At 34.8% G+C, this 16,181-nt stretch overlaps 1 protein-coding gene across 1 annotated transcript; it reads left to right on the forward strand.

The window, feature by feature from the left end:
* Positions 1-8,697: 8,697 nt before the first annotated feature.
* LOC145682352 (zinc finger MYM-type protein 1-like) lies at positions 8,698-15,971 on the forward strand. Its single transcript, XM_081753926.1, has 2 exons — positions 8,698-9,931; positions 15,925-15,971. Exons 1-2 carry the CDS (start codon positions 8,698-8,700, stop codon positions 15,969-15,971), a joined length of 1,281 nt encoding a protein of 426 aa, XP_081610052.1.
* Positions 15,972-16,181: the final 210 nt, after the last annotated feature.

A 16,181-nucleotide genomic window follows, 5' to 3' on the forward strand; every position in this document is an offset into this window, starting at 1 on the left:
AGGAATGAGTTCAGAGGCAGTTCTAGAAGGTAGAAACTGTCCGGGGGGGGGGGACAGACCTTAAATTATGATAGGTAGGCCTATATCATGAGTTTACTATACACTTTCAAAAACACATATAATAGTTTAAATTATTTTTGTCACTCAAAAACTAGGGGACTTAGCTCCCCGACCCCGGGCTACAACCGCCACTGAATGAGTCGGAAAACAAGATACGACACTGAGTCGTTATACTGACTAGCGACGTATGCAGGAATTTATTTTGAGGGGGTCCAAAGCTTTTCCGGGTGAGTTCAAATTCAATATGAGAATAAATTATACTAAAATTCGTAAAATGACCCCTAAAATTATATTAAATTTGCAGACAGATCGAGATTTCGGGGTGGGGGCTCGAACTCCAAGAACCCACCCTGCGTACGTCCCTGGTACTGACCACGTATCATTCTGTTGAACGTTATTATCTGGCGCGATAAAGCCATTCATAGAATGAAAGCTACAATAATTATAGCAAATGTGTATGTTAAAATATGCGTATGGAACACTTGCAATTTAGAAATTGTAATTATCTTGTATATTGGTGCCATTGATCGTGTTAATGTTGTCCCTTTATTCAAGTCTTGACTGACCAGTAACGAACAAAGTAGGGCTAGACTGATAAAGCATCTGCTTTCCTGTACTTCCATTCTGAGCACAGCTGGTCTCGATTCTGCTTGTGCTCACTTTTCACAAACCGAGTCCAGGACATATGAATCCAGAATCGATTCTGTTTGTGCTCGGAATTGTTTTCTCATAAATGAGTTCTGAGCTCCGTACTCGATTCTCTACGCTTGCTCTGATTGGCTGGAATCGATTCCGAATTCATTTGAACACCATGCACCGTAGAGTGAACAGCCTGCACCAGAACTCCACCCACTCGCTTGGCGACACTTGGCGAGTGGTAAAGAGTGAGAGTGAACTTCAGTTGTTAGCCTCGTGTGCTTGCGTGTTACAAAGCCTGGGATTCAGTGCACAGAAACAACGGGAATGCAAATAGATGTGAAAGGAGGATAAACAATGAAATATATAGCTATGTATAAAAAAGAGGGTGGGCAATAGAAAAAGATTCTTCTAATTCGTGTTGCTAATCGTTAAAAAGACAGAGACATGTATACTTTATTAACTAAAATTCTAATATATATATATATATATATATATATATATATATATATATATATATATATTACAATGCCAACTACTTAAAATTGTTATTACTTAACGTAGAATACAAATTGTTTGCCACTTAATTACTGTTAGGTCGCAAGAGCGCGCTGGGAAGGGGGGGGGGTAGATATGAAGAAAACCGATTCCGATCCGAGTCCAGAATCGATTCTCTCCCTGCAGAATCGAGTACGTACTCGATTCTGCCCATCTCTACGCTCAGCCCAATGCAACGCTGGCCGTGACGTAGCAAAGATGGTACACGAGGTTGTACTTCCTCACAAGGAATGTATTAAGTTGCGCAGAAAAGAAGTGCAGTAGCCCAAGCGATTCATATGATCGAATAATTCCCATTCAACTCATATGATCGAATAATTCCCATTCAACTCATATGATCGAATAATTCATCCGCACAAAATAGATGCGTAGAAAACTGATTCAATGAGCGAATCATTCCCAAACGAATTCACTTGTGCGAAGGGAATGCGCTGACAACCAATTCATATGAACGAATTAAATGATCGAATCATTTTAGTGAATCAGAGTGAATGAATCGATTCTCCGAAATGAATCATTTTGCCCATCACTAATTACGAATCACTTAGATGACTACTAATACGCCTTCCGAAAAAGTTGGAAGGGCGATGGATGTACATGAGTAATAAATGAATCTTTTTGGAAAGAAAGGGAAATTTTCTAACTGAAAAAAATCCCATTAATTACTTATATACATCAATTACCCTTGGAAGTGAAAACCCTACCTCTACTTATATAAGCTCAGAAAGAGATAATAATTACAACAGTTAAGATTTGTTGTAATAAAACATTCAATAGTTGTTATGTTGTATCAATTACTCACATTTTCTTAATTACATTGAATAGGAAAAAAAATACTTCATAAGATGACGGTAATTGCGTTTTTTTTTCGTTCCTAATGTCTAAACCAACGACAAAGGTTATCTGCTACCATCTATCGACCATTCTGTAACTATCGCTATACCAAATTCCCAAGTGTTTCAAGCAGCCAAGAGAACAACTTCATTTTAGTTTAATTTTCTGCTAAGGGAGAAAAAAAATATATGTCCCTTCACTTAATATTTCGTCATTAGTGACTTAATTTTTCTGAGATACATCTAAAAACGTAGTCCACGTATAGGAAAGACAAGGCCCGTAGTCAGGAAGGGCTACGGCGGGCTCAGCCCCCTAACTAAAATCATAGCTCGAATTAACGGGGGATGCCGGGGAAATTCCCCTTCGGTAAAAATTTATGTCCAGCTCGTATCACAGAAGTAACATAACATCCCTGTCTGGGATAAATTTTCGCCTCTACATTTACACTAACAATACATAAGTATCCCCCTCTCGTTCGAAAGTTTAATTCGAACACTGACTGAAATGGAAGAAATTGTATTTCCAACTGCACTTTAGAGGGCTAAATTAAAATTTACTTTTATTATCCTCATTTAAAGAAGTGGGCTATTTATGCGCTACGCTTCTTTGAATTGCTAATATTTCTGAGCGTGAGACTTTTTTTTTAAGGCTTCATTTGTAGACGACCCTCGCTGCAGGAGAAAAATAATTTATGGTTATTCTATCTTCAAACATGCATTTGTGTTCAGAAACAACATACTTTTACCTTAATCTGCGGACGAAGAGTTTACTTCTTCCTGTCCTTGGAATTTGCAACTGAAAACATCCTTTTGCTGTGAGTCATTGGCTTTTGGTTAATATGCGAGAGATTGAAAAGACAGCATCCCTCAACAGGGGGTCGCAACTGCTTCGCTCTAATAATCACACAGGTGTATGGGTTTGTTTTGTGTATATTGGACATGGAGAGAGAGAGGAGTGGGGGATTTTGACTACGTTTTATATCACGTGATAACGGAGTAAGAAAAGTTTCCTTTTCTGAATTGTATTTACTCTTGTTGTGTTTTGAGTTGAGCATGGTTGTAATTGAAAGTTGATCGATGCTGGTTTCTGAAGATGCAGCGAAATTGACTTGAAGAATAAGAATTGTAGTGTAGCAGCAACTTGACTATTTGTTAAATAACTTGGAATAGATAAGTAATATGTTTAACATATCTTTAAACTAAAGATAAGTTTGATTTACTTAATCTTTATCGGGGATGAATTATTAGATACTTATATTAAAATAATTTAATAATTGTTGCCAATCTTTGGTGCCAGAATCAAATGTTCATGCAAATCTCAGATGTAAGCCTAATCATCCAAATTTACTATTTTGTAAAAGAATACCTTGCAATCTTCTGGTATGTAAACAAAAAATGTAGCGGACTAAACGGAGGTAGTAGTTGCAATTATAGGAAAAACAGAATTTTTAATTAATAATTGAACCTTATTGGATGATAATATGTATAATGCTTTATAAATTTGAAATTTGACCTTTGACTTAAAACAGGGTGCGTTGAGGAGTTTAGCGCCCCTCTTCAGCAGGGAGGCTATATAGACACGGGACCTATAGCTTAAAGTAACATCCAAATCACTATCGGTTTGAATCCGAGGACTCCCAGTACGGCTTGAACCCGAAACCAGAGGCGCCGAAGGCGAGCGCTGTACCCATGAGGGTAGCTCACAAAAGTAACAATTTGTTAATGTAGTTTCATTTTGAAGAAGAGATATCTTCAACAGAAATAAGTAAATAGCTGTTTAAATCATTAGTTCTTAAACTTTTTTAATACCTACGAAAGCAACTGATCTCGAATTCTTATTTGTACAATGTAAAGAAGAATTTCATGTATGCTTTGATATGAATTGTACTATACAAAGAAAATTTAATGAACTGTTACTTCACTTATCAATTTCGTTTCGAGAAAGATGGTAACTGCGCTAGAACAGGGAGCTTTTTTGGAGTTATTTCTTATTTGAATGCTCGAGTACCAAAACATAACAGATTATTTTTACTTAAACATGACCTTAGTAGCAATCGTCCTAAATGATTGTTGATAGTATGTTCCAAAGAGTCTAGACCAGTGGTTTTCAAACTGTAGTCCGCCGACCCCGGGGGTCCGCGTAATCTGGTTACGGGGTCCGCGACGTCTAAAAATTGAAATATATTGTGATAAAAATGGAACTCACAGCTGTTAAGCAAAAAGTATTTTTTCAGTTACTAAAAAGAAAGCAATTAGAAATTATATCTACGTTTGTAAATTTGAATATTTTCTTTAGGCCTACTAAATTTCTGCCCTGAAGCCGGTCAACCGTTATATAGGACTACTTCAGGTGAGAGGAATTCCTTCTTTGTTAGGGCATTTTTTGAAAAGGAGTTGTACATTAACTGTACGACGCCACGAAATTTTCATGAGTGATCAATTAAAAAAAAAAAAAGTTAACCTTGGGACTTGCAGTATTGTTATGCAACAAAGAGAAACTACACTCGATGTTGTTGTTGTTTGTTTGTTTTTTTTTTCAATAGCAAGATCATGTGATGAGATCATAAAAGCACGGTTTAACTGCCCCCTCACATTTTCAATTTTTTATTTTCAAGGATTTAAGTATGTCACCACATACACCTCCACCTATAATAAAATACTTATTGCATTAGTTTCTTGATCTTTATCTTGTCAGTGGTAATACTAATCAGTATATATATTTTTAATCAGTATATATTTCTTGCTGTCTTTTCAATCTCTCGCATATTGACCGAAAGCCAATGACTCACAGGAAAATGTTGTTTTCAGTTGCAAATTCCAAGAAGGACAGGATATGTTTAAATGAATCCCAAAGTAAAGTCCGGGTAGGAAACTTTTTGTCCACGAGCTTTCACGTAGGAGTGTTCGATAAGGCTGAAGACCTATCGAACTTCGGGAGTGAAAATTTATCGAGTTGTCATCGGTTACTCGAAACCATTCGAGTATTTGAAATTATCGAAATTTCGATTACTATCGAAGTTTCGGGTATTATCGAAATTTCGAGTATTATCGAAGTTTCGACTATTATCAACATTTCGGGTATTATCGACATTTCGAGTATTATCGAAGTTTCGGGTATTATCGAAGTTTCGGGTATTATCGACATTTCGAGTATTATCGACATTTCGAGTATTATCGACATTTCGAGTATTATCGAAGTTTCGGGTATTATCAACATTTCGAGTATTATCGAAGTTTCGGGTATTATCGACATTTCGAGTATTATCGAAGTTTCGGGTATTATCAAAAGTACTGATGAACAGTTCGGTTCATTCACCTCTCCAATGATTTCTTCTTGCAGCCAAACTAGTCAAACAACTTTTTTCATCTGATAAGTTATTGCAAAGTTGTATTTGTTGAAATCATATTCGACATCGAATTATTTTTCTGCCTGCCCCGTTATTGGCGCAATCGGCAAAGTGACTATTAGTAGACTAATGTTGTCTTGGATTCCAATTCCATTCGGGTGATGCGTGTTTTCTCTTCCTCTTTCTCTCTTCTGACAGACTGCTTAAACCTTGTACAGATCTGTGGGGAAAAACTTTTCCTTCACTACATTGCTAAGGAGAGAACTTTTAATACATATATGTAATACATATTATATACAACTATGATAACCTCGAATACATCGTTTCTTTCGAACACTCAGATAATCCCGAACTTTTCTAAATATTCAAGCGACTCGACAAATGCGATCATATTGATATATTTCTGTATTTTCTGCTTTCAAACAATTCGAGATTCTCGAACAGTTCGAGTGTCTCGAAGCTGTCTAATGTTTCTTACATTTCGAGTGCCTCCAACACTTCGAGAGTCCCGAACATTTCGGAAGTCTCGATCATTTCGAGAGTCTCGAACATTTTGGGAGTCTCGATCATTTCGAGAGTCTCGAACATTTCGAGAGTCTCAAACATTTCGGGAGTCTCGAAAGTTCGATAATTCGATAAAATTAAAATTCTTTATCGATGAAACGGTTTTGAAATTTTATCGAATTGTTATCGATTACTCGATTATCGGAACAGCCCTACTTTCACGTCGAAAATGGCCTGAAAGAAGGAGATGCCTTGTCGCCATTATTATTTAACTTCGTTCTGGAATACGCTATAAGAAAAACCAAAGATAGCAACCAGGGCCTAGAGTTGAACGGTATTCACCAGGTTATGGTATATGCTGATGATGTAAATTTAATAGGGGATGATATGAGAACAATAGAAAGAAATGCAGAGATCTTATTAAACGCTTGCAGAGACATGAGTTTAGAAGTAAATGCAGAGAAAACTAAATACATGGAAGTACGTCGGGACCGGAATACAGCAAATTATGGATGCGTTAAAATATTAAATAATACTTTTGATAAAGTGGATAGTTTTAAATATCTAGGATCAATATTAACAGAGGAAAATCATATTCACGGAGAAATTAAATGTCGACTAAAAGCAGGGAATTCATGTTACTATTCGGTTCAAAATCTCTTGTCGTCGCGAATTCTGTCGAGGAATTTTGAAGCTTAAAATATACAAAACGATAATCATGCCTGTTGTTCTGTATGGTTGCGAAACATGGTCACTTACTCTGAGGGAAGAACATAAACTGAAAGTATTTGAGAACAAGATCCTGAGATGAATATTCGGACCTAAGAGGAACGGGAATGGGGAATGGCGGAAACTTCATAACGAGGAACTACATAATTTATATGGTTTACCCAACATTGTTAGGGTCGTCAAGTCTAGGAGGCTTAGGTGCGCGGGCCATGTAGCTAGAATGGAAGAAAGTAGAAACGCTTTCAAAGTCTTGACTGGAAGACCAATCGGAAAACGACCATTAGGAAGACCTAGGCGCAGATGGGAGGACAATATTAAGATGGATGTCGCAGAGATTGGAATGCAAAGTAGAAACTGGATGCAGTTAGCTAAGGATAGAAGTCAGTGGAGAGCTTTTGTGAACGCGGCATTGAACCTCCGGGTCCCATAGGCCATAGAGTTAGTTAGTTAGTTAGTTATATGAAATTTCAGATAACATTGCCAGATGGTCCGCAGATTACTTTCCGAATGACCAGGGGGTCCGCGTTATCGGAAAGTTTGAGAACCACTGGTCTAGAAGACTAAGCTGGTTGCTGTTTGGCTGGATATTAACAGATGGAACTAATTTTGACAAAATAAAAGTGATATTTTTGTTGCCTTAGGTAACATGTTTCAGCTAACATGATTTGATTAAAAATTTCAACAATACGTGTATTTGGTAGGTTCCACAACGTCTTTTGTGAATACAATAACTCAGTAATTATTAAAGGTTTACATCTAAATTTGGTTTTAAAATGACGACTCTTTGAATAAATGTTTAAAAATCATATTTTCATCCATAAATATATCAAGCTTTCTCAGCATGAAAAAAAAAAAGAAAAGAAAAAAGAAAGGAACTGACTTTAAAATTGGTCTGATATTAGAATGTGACCGAAAATTCCTAAGAATTAAAGAAATCTACCTGTCTCTTTTGGCCTAGTGCCAAAAATACACTGTGTATTTTAAAACTATGGTTAGTAATGTTTTGTTTTATTTCTTTCAGATTCATTCCAAGGAGCTGGTGACTATGACTTCTAAGCAAGCTTCGATAAAAAAAAAATTCTTTTCTGCAACCGGTAGTAAGCGTGGTGTAATTTCAGCAAGTTCTTTAAATGAAAAATCTGTTCTAGAGAACTCTTCTGCGAGTGGCGCATCTAGCAAAGAGTTGAGTTGATTTTGAGTTTAACGTCCCGTTCAGCAGCGAGGCTATATGAGACGTGGACCTACTGATTAACGTGGAATCCGAACCACATGAGCTCCCGCCAGGAATCGAACCCGGGTCTCCCACACCAAAGGCGCGTACGCTAACCGCTTAGCCACGGAGGAGCTCGCATCTAGCAAAGAGAAAGACACCTTATCTTTAGTAACATATATCAGCAAAAAATTAGATGATACCTCAAAAGCGTCCTTGGTACCTTCAGACCTCGGTATCGACAAACCTGCACAGACTTACTTGACGTCTTATCCAGAAACCAGAACAGGAGGCCAGAAGCGAAGATTTCAATATTCCTGGTTCAAATCAAGGAAATGGTTAGAATACTCCGTTATTGCGAATTCAGGCTTTTGTTTTCCGTGTAGGAAATTTCCAACAAGTAATTCGGATCCAGCATTTGTAACTTCTGGATACAGTGATTGGAAGCACGCAACAGAAAAAGGCAAAGGGTTTCAGAAACATTGCAGCTCCCAGTCGCACAAGCTTGCAATGAGTGTTTATTTAGAACAGAAACAAAGGTAACAAACGGGAAAAACTATTGGGAAAATTATGGCCAGTGACATAGTAGAAAAAAATAGGTATTACGTGAAATTGATAGCTGAAGTAATTCAGTTTTTGGTTATTAATGAACTACCTTTAAGAGGGAACTGAATGTAAAGATGTAGATCCCAGTGGACTTTTTCTGGAATTTTTTGACTTCTCCATGAGGAAGGATAAAAAGCTTGCGGAATAATGTAAGACTATTCCAGCGAACTCAAAATATACTAGCCCCGAAATTCAAAATGAAATCACACATGTTATGGCTAATACCGTCATAGAAAACATTCTGAGTCAAATTCAAGAAAGTAAATGCATTTCTCTGTTGGCAGGTGAAACCCGGGATAAGCAAGGTATTGAAGATTTAGCAATCGTCTTTCGATATACCGTTAATATGAAAACAACAGAAAGATGTGTTGGTATCTTGAATATTCGTTCACAAGATGCTAAATATATTACGTCCGAAATTATGTCCGTGTTAAGTGAGCTTACGCTTAATTCTAGTAAACTCATTGCCCAATCATATGATGGTGCTTCTGTCATGAAAGGTGCAATTGGTGGTGTTCAAAGTTTGTTATCAAAAGAACTGAACAGAGAAATATTGTTTGTCCATTGTTTTAACCACCAACTGCCCTTGGTTGTAATGCGTTCTATTGAAAATATACCGGAAGTTAAGGACTATTTTGATTTGTGTGAACAATTGTATGTGTTTTTCAGAAAAGGACGTGTTGCACAGATTTACGAGGGAAATGCCCTAAAACGATTGCTAAGCCAAAGATGGACAGGACAGTTGGAATCAGTTAACGTTGTTCATTCACAAAAGGAGTTAATTCTAGAAACACTTGAGCCAATCGCGAATTCCTCATCTGGAAGTAAATTTGGGCAACTTAAGACGGAGGCTATTCGGTTGTTGTGGCAAATGAAACAGACAATGCTTCATTTAGTCACAAAAGTTATGGTAAAAGTATTGGGGTATCTGAAACCAGCTACTGCACTACTACAACAGAAGAAGTTAGATATTGAGGCAGCACGGAAATTAATCGAAAGTGTACAAAGTCAACTGCAAGAAATGAGAAAACCTACTGTATGCAAAGATATTTTAGATACAGTAAAAGAAGAATGTGATGCTTTCGGATGTGACCCTCCAATAAAACGAAAACGTTATCTTCCACGTGTGTTTTCTGACAGTATTGTTGATGCTAGTGGTGTTAACTTTGAAGGTAAAAGTGATGATGAAGCAGAGTATTTGCGAATATATTACGAAATAATTGATCATTGTTGCAGTGAAATTACAAATCGGTTTCGAGAAAAGAACAATGAAGTTATAACAGCTGTTTGCAAGTACTTGCTTCAGTTAGGACCAGTGGAAAAATTGAATCCGTTAAAGGGACTGTTGATTCACAACTCACAATACCAAGAAGCATTGAAAAATTTAACTGCTAAACTTGAATTAGCTAAAACACTTATTCAGAATGTAACTTCTCTTGCAGAATTGGGTAATAAATTGCAAACATATGGGGCAGCCTTTCCCGGAATTAATCTTTTGGTAGAGGCCATACCAAGTAGTACTGCTACCGTAGAAAACTGCTTCTCCTTCTTGACATCAGTTTTACGACCTCAAAGGTTATCGATGTCTCACGACCGCAAAGCCGATCTTGTTTTGTTGAGTTACAACAAGGACAACACCAGAAACCTCGATCTGGACACAATTGTTCTAAGATTGGCAGCATCCAAAACAAGGAGATTTATACTGTGATTGTGTTGTTAGTGATTGTTCAAATGTTCAACTCGTTTCTACTATAGTGTGCCAACATGAGGAGTGTATATATGCGTGTTGTGTTTGTGTTTCTTAATCTTATGAAATTTATAAATTTGTAGATAGCAAAAACCCATAAACGTATCATTATTTCTTTCGAACATCACCATAAAAAACTGATCAAAAAATGTTTAGAACTACATGTGTAAAATAAAGCGCGTGTTATTTGAAGAAATATAAAGTTTCATATCTAAGGAAATGTAAATAATAATACAGGTAAGATGTTAATTTCATTTTTTCAATATGCATATATTTGTTTAGGCCACATGTATTTCAAAATATTAATTTAAGAATCTCTTTGAAATTGAATCTCATTACTCTCTAGATGGTTTCAAGTTTCACAAATATTTTTTCAGTCGATCAAAAATTTTAAAAAAAAAGGTATTTCCTGTGCTAATTCTTTGGAAATTTTAATGATTGGTTCGTTCGGCCAACTATTTTTTTTTTTTTAAATATTTTTTATTTCCTTGAAGATGAGAAAACGGAAGAAATATTTTGTTGTCATAACAAATAAATAAAAAAGAAACATATAGTATTCTAGCTTTCAGGTACAATTGTACCAACGCTATAGGGGAAAATTTTAATAATAATTCCTTCACGCTGTAGTTTTAGTTTTAAGAGCATAAGAAATTATTCATCATCACACACAGAGACAGACATTATATATATATGTCTGTCTCTGTGTGTGTGTGTGTGTGCCCACCCTAATTTACATTTAGCCCCCCTAAATTTGGAGGGCCTGCGAAGGACCAGGACGGACTCGGAGTAGCCTAGCAAAGACCTCCGTGAAGCTTTCCCTCCTCATAGCAGCACTAATCATCTCTTCTATGCAAACAGTGCTTCGTTAGAGCTTCTTGGAACACCAACTCCCAAATAAGTGCTTCAATAGTTTAGACACTAGAAAAACTCTATACAAAACTACATTACCGTGACCGTGGTGCTGAATTAACACACAAGTAACACGATAAAGTGGTAGTCATTTTGTGTTGTTTCAACATCTCATTGTTTACAATGTAGTGTTTCTAGAAAAACTAACAGTTTCATTAATGCTTCACTTAGTGTAGATATGGCTAATTATATGCCACGAAGCTCCCATAAGAAATACATGTTGAATTTTTCATTGGGTCAAATTCCCAGCAAAATTCAAACCACTAGTGGTCTTTTCTAGCGAAATCGTTGGTGCTCCCTTACTGATTCTTAGAACACTAACCTCAACATTAGAGCTTCAATAGTTTAAACACTAGAACCAAAATCTTCACCTAAGTGAAGTTGGGAGCACTAACGATCTCTTCTAGTGCAATCGTTAGTGCTTCTTAAAACACCAACCCCCAATATTAATGCTTCAATAGTTGGGATGCTAGAAACAAAAAACTAACTTTTGGTGGGACAAACTTCACGAGTAGTGTGCATATGTATGTTCTGGGACAAATTAAATTTACTACATTTCAACTATGTCTAAAGAGGAACAATACTCAGAGTTCCGAAGCCCCAGAATCACTCGGTCACTAAATCTGGTTAATATTCATTCAACATAAAAACCCACATTTTCTCAATTGATCAATCAAATTTCACCCATCTTGAAATTCTTAGAAATTGCCCATCCCGTAATTCTCACACCTATCTTGGAATTCTCAGAAATTACTCATCCCATAATTCTCAGAAATCAGGTTACAAAAAATCACTAAATCTTTTTACGAAAAAGTCACTAAATCTCGTTACAAATTAGAAACAATCGCTTTTGTGGCAGTTCAACCATAAAATAATTATTTCCTAAACCTACATATCTAAAACTAAAGTACACATAATTACATTTCTACTCTATCCCATAATGCTCACAAGCTAAAGTATTTACACCATGCTTTAGTACACATCTTTTGTCATCACCCGTGTCTAACGATAACTTATTAACAGTTATAGTATATACATCATGTTTATGACTTCGAATAAGGTTTATATCTTTATATGTTTTTATATTATAAAATAGGCTTTTCTTATAATCATCAAATTTTATCTATTTTACTGCTACACATTTAGTTATTTCTTTCACTTTTGTCCTTCCTTTATCTTCTACTCTAAAATCATACATCTTAGATCGTACGCGGTGGCTCAGTGGTAGAGCCTTCACCTCTGGTGCATGGGGTCCCAGGTTCAACTCCAGCTCCCGCCAAGTGAACTTTGTGGTGGACAAACACCGTGTGCGTGGATTTTCTCAGGATTCTCCCATTTTCTTCATTCCACCATTTCATTCATTTCTCATAATCACCGTCTCCTTTAGCCTAACCGGCATAATCATGGAACGTAAAACTCAAAGATTTCATTTCATTTTTCTTAGACCGTAATCCAATAAATTCAGTCATTATTTTACCATTGTTTTCATCTTTCATTTTTCCTAATACTTTTTTCGTTTATTAGTGGTATTCCATATTTATTGTCCTCTTCGTATTCGCTTGTATCAAATAGATCAACAATTTCTTTTAAGATTTTGTAGAAGTCATATGTTTCTATTGCATATATAAAAATTTCAGTATCAATGTAATATAAATCTATATCGATTTCATATTTAGGTTTCATAGTGTTGTAAGGGAAATAATTCATTGATAGTTTTGATATTTCTAATACGGTCATTCTTATATATATTGGTTTATTAAGTTTTAATTTCTCTTTTTTCATATGTAAAGCACACAAATCTTCAGTACATGTTGATCTGTACTTAAAGTTCGGTTTCGCTATTAATTTCTCTACCTTCTTCGGATCACATTCTAAGGTAAATCATGGTCTCTTTCTAATATTTTCCATTGCCTTTCCGAATACGCTATTATTCATTAATTTCTAAAAGTCCTTCTCGAAATCATTCTTAGCTTTCGTTCTCATATTGGTATTTAAATCTATATATTTCTTTAGCCAATCCGATTTTTTGAACTCCATAGAACTCTATGAATCTTTTTTAATCTCACCCCAATTAACATATACAGTTTGTAGCATTTAGTACATTAGTGAAACATTAATAAGTATCTCGACTGATCCAATTTATAATACCATATACCCGCTGGTTCGGAATTGAAATAGCATCTCAATTTAAAAAAAATTCTCCTAGGTAATCAACCAGAACTTCATCAAAAGAATTAAAAAAATATATATTGACTTGGTTTATTCGAAGCGTCACTTTTCGGTATCGCAATTACTATATGGCTTGAGGAAAATAATAAAAAAAAAACAACGAAAACCAAAAAGTAATCGCGAGTGACTCTGAACCAGTGAAAAATTTACAGCAGCAGCGTACCTGAAAACCTCCCAAAAATAAAAAATGAAAGGCAAATAGTTAATATTATAGCACTCCACTCTCTCTTGTTCATACAATAAAAAAAAAAAAAAAAACTGGTTGGTGAATGCAAAAACATAGGAATTAAACAGATAAATTAAATTTTTGGGACAGTTTTAATTAGCTTCAAAAATTTTTAGATTTAAATTACAATATACAATTTAATGTAGCCAAACAATAACAATAGATAACAATTACTAATCTTTCAACGATATATATAGTATCAGGAGTGAAAATCATTGTATTTAAATCAGTTTAATTTGGACTATAAAACCAAACATTTAATGACCAATAGAGAAGTTATAAGCTTGAATTGCGAACACCTTTTCTTTGTTACAAATTTATTAAATTTAAATGTAATCGATGTGGAGAAATTTGGCTCAAAAGATTCAGTGTATACTTTAAGATTTTTTTAACGTGTGCATTCAACACCCAGTGACTATTTCTACTGTTTCTAAGTAATAAAAAAATTAAATTAAGTACTTACCACTTCACATTTGGAAAATTAGAAACAGAAAAGGAGAGATTATTTTTTACCCCAAAGGCTCCAATCATCTGCTGGTTCCACAGTCTAAGACCTTGTCTTTCTTCTACTATAGTGCAACACGATTTAGCAATAAATTTAATTATTTCAGTGCTTATTAATTTTTAAACGCCCTGTATAATCTTATTGCGTTAATTTTTCAGTTAAATAATTTCCTTTAATGTCTAAATTTAACGTAATTTCTGCCTCAATTCGATCAAACTGGTACTGTAATTTATTTCCCTACTCCTCTTGAAGCACCCTATGTAGTCTCGTTAAATTTATTCAATTAGAATTTACCATTTATTAAATTAGTTTTGACCTCTTTAACCACTACTCCTAGCGAAAACTACCTAATTCAATTTACACCCACTAACGTGTTTAGGCACTCTTCTACGTATTAGCATTACCATTCCACTACGTAGTTTAATTCCAATTTTTAAAACTTAGAAGTAAGTAGAAAAATCATTTAGAAATTACTTATTCTTTACAAGCTCACTTTTTTTAAAAAATAATTTTTTTCTTTCTTTTTAATCTCACTTTTAGAAATTAATCTCACTATTAATTGTTAACTTTGTTAATTTCTAGCAACAAGACGGTATAAGAGGAGTCCTAACTTAACTTTCATTAAATTGAGACAGCCTACATAGCCTAACAATTTTGCAGTATCAAACTGAAACAAACTGACGTTAAGTTACTTCTTCATACATTTTTTAAAAAAGAAAAAACACTCCACAATCACTACATTAGTTCACGGTATTTTATATTTTATATTTTTTTGCACTGACAAGGAAAGAGAAAATGTAATACGAATTTCCCGACTTTAACCAAACACTGCTGCATGTACGTAATCTTCCACTTGTTCCCCGTATCGCCTTCAAACCAAGTGATGAGGCATAGCTAGCACGAGGCAACCGAAGCCACAAAAGGGGGCGTGTCACTCACTATCTCGTCTTCCCGTGCTACGTCATTCAAACACACAGCTAACGAAAAGAAAAGGTGTTTCGCTTACAACTTCAAGCTTTTACAGAAATAAGAGGGAAAGAAAGAAAAACAAAACGAATTCCTTCCTACATATTACAATTCTTTTTTTTTTTAAAAAAAACTTTAATTAATTTCTTTCTCTGCCCTTTTTAAACAGTAAATTTACTTCACAACACCAGAATTTAATATATATATATCATAAAAATAATGTAGCGTATTGGAAATCGCTACAAACACCACTGCCCCGAAAAATATAAAAAATACTACACGGAATTTTTTATATTTCAAATTTGCATATTGGAACAATTGAAAAGTCTTTCATTAGTTCTAACATTTTTCTTAAATTCATTATATAACATTTTATTTCAATTGTCTTTTCGGCCGTTAAGTCTTTCTCGAGAAACATTTCACAATTATGTAACAAACCATTTAAAATTATTCCACTTTTAGATCTTCAGGCGAATTAGTAATATTCTTCGTTCATCCTCCATGGATATGAATCAATGCCAAGCAAAGTAACATATCTGAAATTTGGAATTCCATTGGTAGAAGTCAATATCTGGTCAGGATTTCTAATCTTCATAGCATAGGTAAAGAAACAGCTGTTTACATCAATTTTAGTACATCAACAGATTTTCCTATAATTATACAAAAAAGAATTTACAATACAAATAATTACAAACAAATAATGATTAGCACCAATGAAAATGATTTATGAAAGATGAGATGATTATGGATATGAATGAATTTGAAAAATTTAACATTTCTAACAATTCTACGTACTAATTCCAAATCTAATATCTAACCTAACAATCTAACTTAATCTAAATTAATCTCTATTCTATAGTTATCACTAATTACGTTGATGTCGTTTTGAAGGTTGAACTGCAATGAGTAAAATATTGAATCAGTTGTTCAGGCTTAACCTAGAATTCAATTTCTACGTGGAAAGAATTTCTTAACATCGGTAACATGACTACGTTTAACCTTTGATGGATCGCTTACATCTTCTAACAACAAAGAATTTGGAGTCAGAAACTTGACTATTTTAAACGGACCAACCCATTGGTACATTAACGATTTGGTAACTTTATCTTTCAACGA

This window comes from Thermobia domestica, chromosome 3 (assembly GCF_964235325.1).
Source record: "Thermobia domestica chromosome 3, izTheDome1.hap1.1, whole genome shotgun sequence".
Classification (NCBI taxonomy): Eukaryota; Metazoa; Arthropoda; class Insecta; order Zygentoma; family Lepismatidae; genus Thermobia; species Thermobia domestica.